Source organism: Trachymyrmex septentrionalis, unplaced genomic scaffold (assembly GCF_001594115.1).
Source record: "Trachymyrmex septentrionalis isolate Tsep2-gDNA-1 unplaced genomic scaffold, Tsep1.0 scaffold87, whole genome shotgun sequence".
Taxonomy (NCBI): Eukaryota; Metazoa; Arthropoda; class Insecta; order Hymenoptera; family Formicidae; genus Trachymyrmex; species Trachymyrmex septentrionalis.
In genome coordinates, this window is record NW_017306059.1 from 228,122 (window position 1) to 232,576 (window position 4,455).

Below are 4,455 nucleotides of genomic sequence, written 5' to 3' on the forward strand. Positions count from 1 at the left end.
TATCATGTTGCATTATTAATTAGCGTGTCAATTAGTGCATTATTATAACACATTAATCTTTTTCAATTACATGCATTTTCGTTTAGATCACAAATTGAAGTATCGCATACAATCACTGTACAATTACCACTAATTAATGCAGATAATATTACAGAGATTGCTTGATGATTACTAATGTGTCTTTCAATATAATAATATACCTGGCTATGAGGGCTTCTCGCACTGCGCCTCTTAAATACTGCGACGCCAACAACTGCAGCCGCCATGAGTGCTATGCCAGCGAACGCGAGTGTGAAGTAAACGGATCGACTTTCTCTATGATATACTTCTCGCCTTACAGAATAGCCCTGCAAAATTAAATACATAAAAAGATATTTTTCTTTTTTATTTTTGTTGCAATGTGTGATAGGAATTTGATAATAAAATAATAAATTTATTTCATAAGTACTAAATAATAAGAAAACAGTAAAATCTTGTATGATGACTTATAAATAATAAGTTTTATAGTTAGAGTAAATTTTCTTACTGGCTCAGAGTGAGAGACATCGTGAGTCATGCTGTGAGCTGCTCTAACTACTCCCTCATTATGCATAGCGGCAACCGCGGCGGGTTGCTCTGATTGCTGAGGAATATCCTTAGTATCGATTGCTGAGTCGTTTTCCTCGTGTTGTTCTTGTTCTGTGCGTAGTTCGCCACGTTCTGCCTTACGTTGTTCCTTGCGTGCTCGTTCGAGCTGTTTCTGATGCTCTTTTTCTATAAAGTACAAAATGAGGTAATGTATGCTCGTTTGTGCAAATTTTCTTGACAAATTTGCTATACATACCTTGCTGTTTGCTGGTGACATCGGCCTGATACTTGTCTAGAATAGCTGCCTCTGCTTCGCGCGTCATCGCCAGCAGCAATCCCGGAGTTTCATCTTTACTCCTGAGGGCCAAAACGTAATCGTCCATGAGACGGCCAATCTTCGCGCTTAAGTCTGGATATCTGAACATAAGAAAAGAAAAAATGAGCCTCTAACTCTTCGCGGTTGTAGCGTTATCGCTTTGTGTGCAACATATCGCGTGACCCGGCGTATTTAAGATATTAAAAATAAAAACGTACATTTGACATATACATTACCTTTCTAACATTAAGAGGCTCTGATTGGTAATCCTGTCAATTTCCGCAAGATGCTCCAGAGTGGCTGGTTTCTCTCGTTGCGCCTGTTCCAAGCTGCTGTCAAGGAGATGCTTGTAATGGGCTATTGTGTGGTGCCTGTCTTTGTGAAGAGCTCTAAGCAGCTTTTGTAGACATTTTTGAATACGGTGCATCTAAAGAACGTATAAATCGATCGATTAGGCAGAAAGACAAGAAGTATTCTTTGTGTAAAAATATATTATACATGAAACTAACATTTGGCGGCGTTTCGTTAAGAGCCGCAGTGTAGCACGACATCGCTTCCTCGTTTCTCTGCTTAACCGCCTCCTATGAGAGAAAGATTATTATTGAACAGAATTCATTTGATGAATAGTGGATTCGTCACTCGAAAAAAATAAAATTATTGACATTATTACGTAGATAAATTCTCGTTTTTTAAATGTTTTTATGAATTATTTCTTCTCTTATAAAGAAAAAAAAAATCAAATTGCTACATATTATTAATAAAAAAAAAAGTAATTAATAAAAGCGCTCATGGTTATTGGGGCGAAAGTTTTTTAATGCTTTTTAAATCATTTAGAAACTAATGTAAAACTCCAATTCAAAAAACTGATTTACGTTCGCTTTTTGTTGGAATTCGTAACGTTTCAAAGTTGGGTGACATTCAAAAAGGACGATTCGTATCATATCACGCGTTTCCACGTACCTGCACTCTCTGCTGGTGCATCGCGCTTAACTGATGCTTTTCCGCCGCGCCGCTTTCCTCGAGCGCGGCAACCGTTTCCTGGAATCGCGCCGTCATCCAGCGTTTAAAAGCATCCGCGGCGACAGGATCATGGGCTCTGATATCCTGATATCTCTCCTCGAGGTCACTCCAATCCTTCATCACCTGAAAGCGTTGTAGCACAAAGATTTCGACACCAATGTCCCGCGCCATAATACTTGTCTTTCAAAAGCTTTCTCTTTTTTTGTCTTAGATACAAATGTTAGTACCTCAACTCGATGTGACACAGTCATACTTTTGCTTTCTCCTAAATAAGTAAAGATATGGTACCCTAAATAGGTGAAGATATACGATACGATACGATACGCGCTAACGTGATCTTACCATTTCTTTCATTGCAATTAAATCGAACTTACTTTCGTAACTTTCTCCTTGTGTACTTCTTCAAGTCGCATTTGAGCCTGTTTGTAACTCTGGTGTTCGGACCGCGGATCGAAGTGCGTCAGATAAGGATCTGGAGTGCCTTGCGGTTGGGAAGGCTGCTGCGTACTCGTGCTAACTGGCAGCGGCATCGCCGTGGCATCCTGTTTGGCTTTCTCCGTTGTTGAGATCGTCGTCGATGGTCGACTGATTTTCATTAACAAGTTTACAACAAATATTTAACTTCTATATTTAGGATATACGCTAAATCTTACATTAACTAATTTCAACTGCATTTTAGATTTTTAATTAATTAAAAAAAATTCTTTTTAATAAAAGAAAAACAAATAAGATTCAATGAAATTTTATTGACATTTATTAAAAAAAATAGATGCAGAGAGAATGTTTGTACTATTTAACTCAAAGATGTTTGTATTATTTATAACTACCTGGTAGTCGTGTCGTAATCATCAAGGTCGTCATACTCCTCCTCGCTTTCGTCTTCCTCAGGTTGATTGCTAAGTACGTCTTCAAGATCGTCAGAATTTTCTTCATCCTCAGCGTCGCCGTCCAAGTCATCTTCGTCATCGATATCGTCTTCGTCCTCGTCGAGATCATCGTCCACGCTCTTCGGTATGGGCAGATCAATCGGCTTCTTTACCTTCACGTTCTCTACAAAGAGATCAGTATTTCGCATGTTATTCTTTGCTGCACCTGCATTCTATGTATGATTCATCGTTACATAAACACGTAATGATGACGATTGGTCTAAAAATAGGCTCCCTAGCATGCACTTGCGCCACAACGCGAAAAAACCTGTATAAAGAAAAAGAAAATAGAGATCGTTTAATTAATACCGTTGGATATTGCACTCATCCTTGATTATGCGAAAGTGCCTTCTGTTTTCTTTCGTTCTAACGATAACGATTCGACGTACATACACACGTCGCGTACGTACATATGTGTACGTGACGCGGTAGGTGCAATTATTGGAATTCCTGTCTGCGCGCACATTCCAGTATATCGACTGCCATTGTTTGAATAGTAAATGGACGGGATTGGGCTGGCCACAGATAGCTCCGCGGAATTCTGGCCCATAATCTAAATCAATGCGCGCCAGTGATACACTGCCAGTGTCACCGATCACTTGATTATTTATCGATATACTTGGAAAAGGACGACAGCATAATTTAATTTGACAGTTTCGTGGATATAATTCACGACGACCGAAGACAGTCTCGACTCCTCCGACGTAAAGAGACATAAACAGCAAAACGATGTCTACGGACGAATATTTATCCTGTAAAAGATAATTAGGAAGAATTAGGAAGACAGAGGAATTCATTCAGAAAAAGACAATAAAAGATAATAAAATTATAACATTTTAAAATTAAAGTAGCATGAAAATTATCAGAATTCGCAAAGTTCGTATGTGTCGTAACTAGGCAAAATGCATTGTATTCTCATTCTGCATCTTTCCAGCTTAGGAATTATTCTAATTTCGCTGGATTACTTGGAGGGGAAGCGGGATGCATCTTGACTAACTAGGTTCTCGAGAGTATGTGTCTCATTCGTTGAGTATTCTGATGAGACGACTTCTTGACTTCTGCAAAGGCAGACAAAAGCCCCACCTGACCATATCCTTCTGTGTCATCTTTTTATCTGGGTCACACGGTAGATATGCGATAACTGCATGCGTTGGCAGTTTCTCCGGGGATGCCTTATGTCACGATTGTTCGTCATAGAGAGTTATGGATTCCTCGCGAGAACGCGGTTTATCCGGGATCGATCAGAGAAGTGCTGAATGGAAAGGGATGACGGAAATTCAATGTTATCAGTATCAACGAAACGAAAGTTATAAGATATTCTATAAAATCCTAAAGTTGGATATTTCTGAAATATTCACATGTAAGACTTTTTTTAAGATGTAAATATTTAATTTTCAAGATTCATCCACTCTAATAAACAAGCTTGTTGATATTTAGCAAATTAAATATTAATTGTAAATCGCGCTTCTAGAAGACGCTCGATTGTAAACACATTAAAAACGTTTAGAGAATGATATTTTTCATCAAAAGCTCAAATGATACTTGTGCAAATAATAAGAGTTTCTAATTATGCACGTTTAACAAAGAGGATTTTTATGCAACTTAAATTTTTTTAGATAAATTTTA

At 38.2% G+C, this 4,455-nt stretch overlaps 1 protein-coding gene across 2 annotated transcripts in view; it reads right to left on the reverse strand.

The window, feature by feature from the left end:
- The window catches only part of LOC108755425 (beta-amyloid-like protein), a 49,743-nt gene that overhangs the window by 1,634 nt on the left and 43,654 nt on the right, over positions 1-4,455 (reverse strand). Inside the window, exons 7-14 of one of the 2 annotated variants that reach the window (XM_018498411.1) lie at positions 2,731-2,953; positions 2,278-2,488; positions 1,844-2,017; positions 1,393-1,464; positions 1,120-1,310; positions 824-984; positions 527-753; positions 201-347 (exon numbers count right to left, since the gene is read on the reverse strand). In XM_018498411.1, coding sequence (XP_018353913.1) covers positions 201-347; positions 527-753; positions 824-984; positions 1,120-1,310; positions 1,393-1,464; positions 1,844-2,017; positions 2,278-2,488; positions 2,731-2,953 — 1,406 coding nt within the window. Of the gene's footprint in view, positions 1-200; positions 348-526; positions 754-823; positions 985-1,119; positions 1,311-1,392; positions 1,465-1,843; positions 2,027-2,277; positions 2,489-2,730; positions 2,954-4,455 lie in introns of both variants that reach the window. The other variant, XM_018498410.1, reaches the window with a different exon arrangement.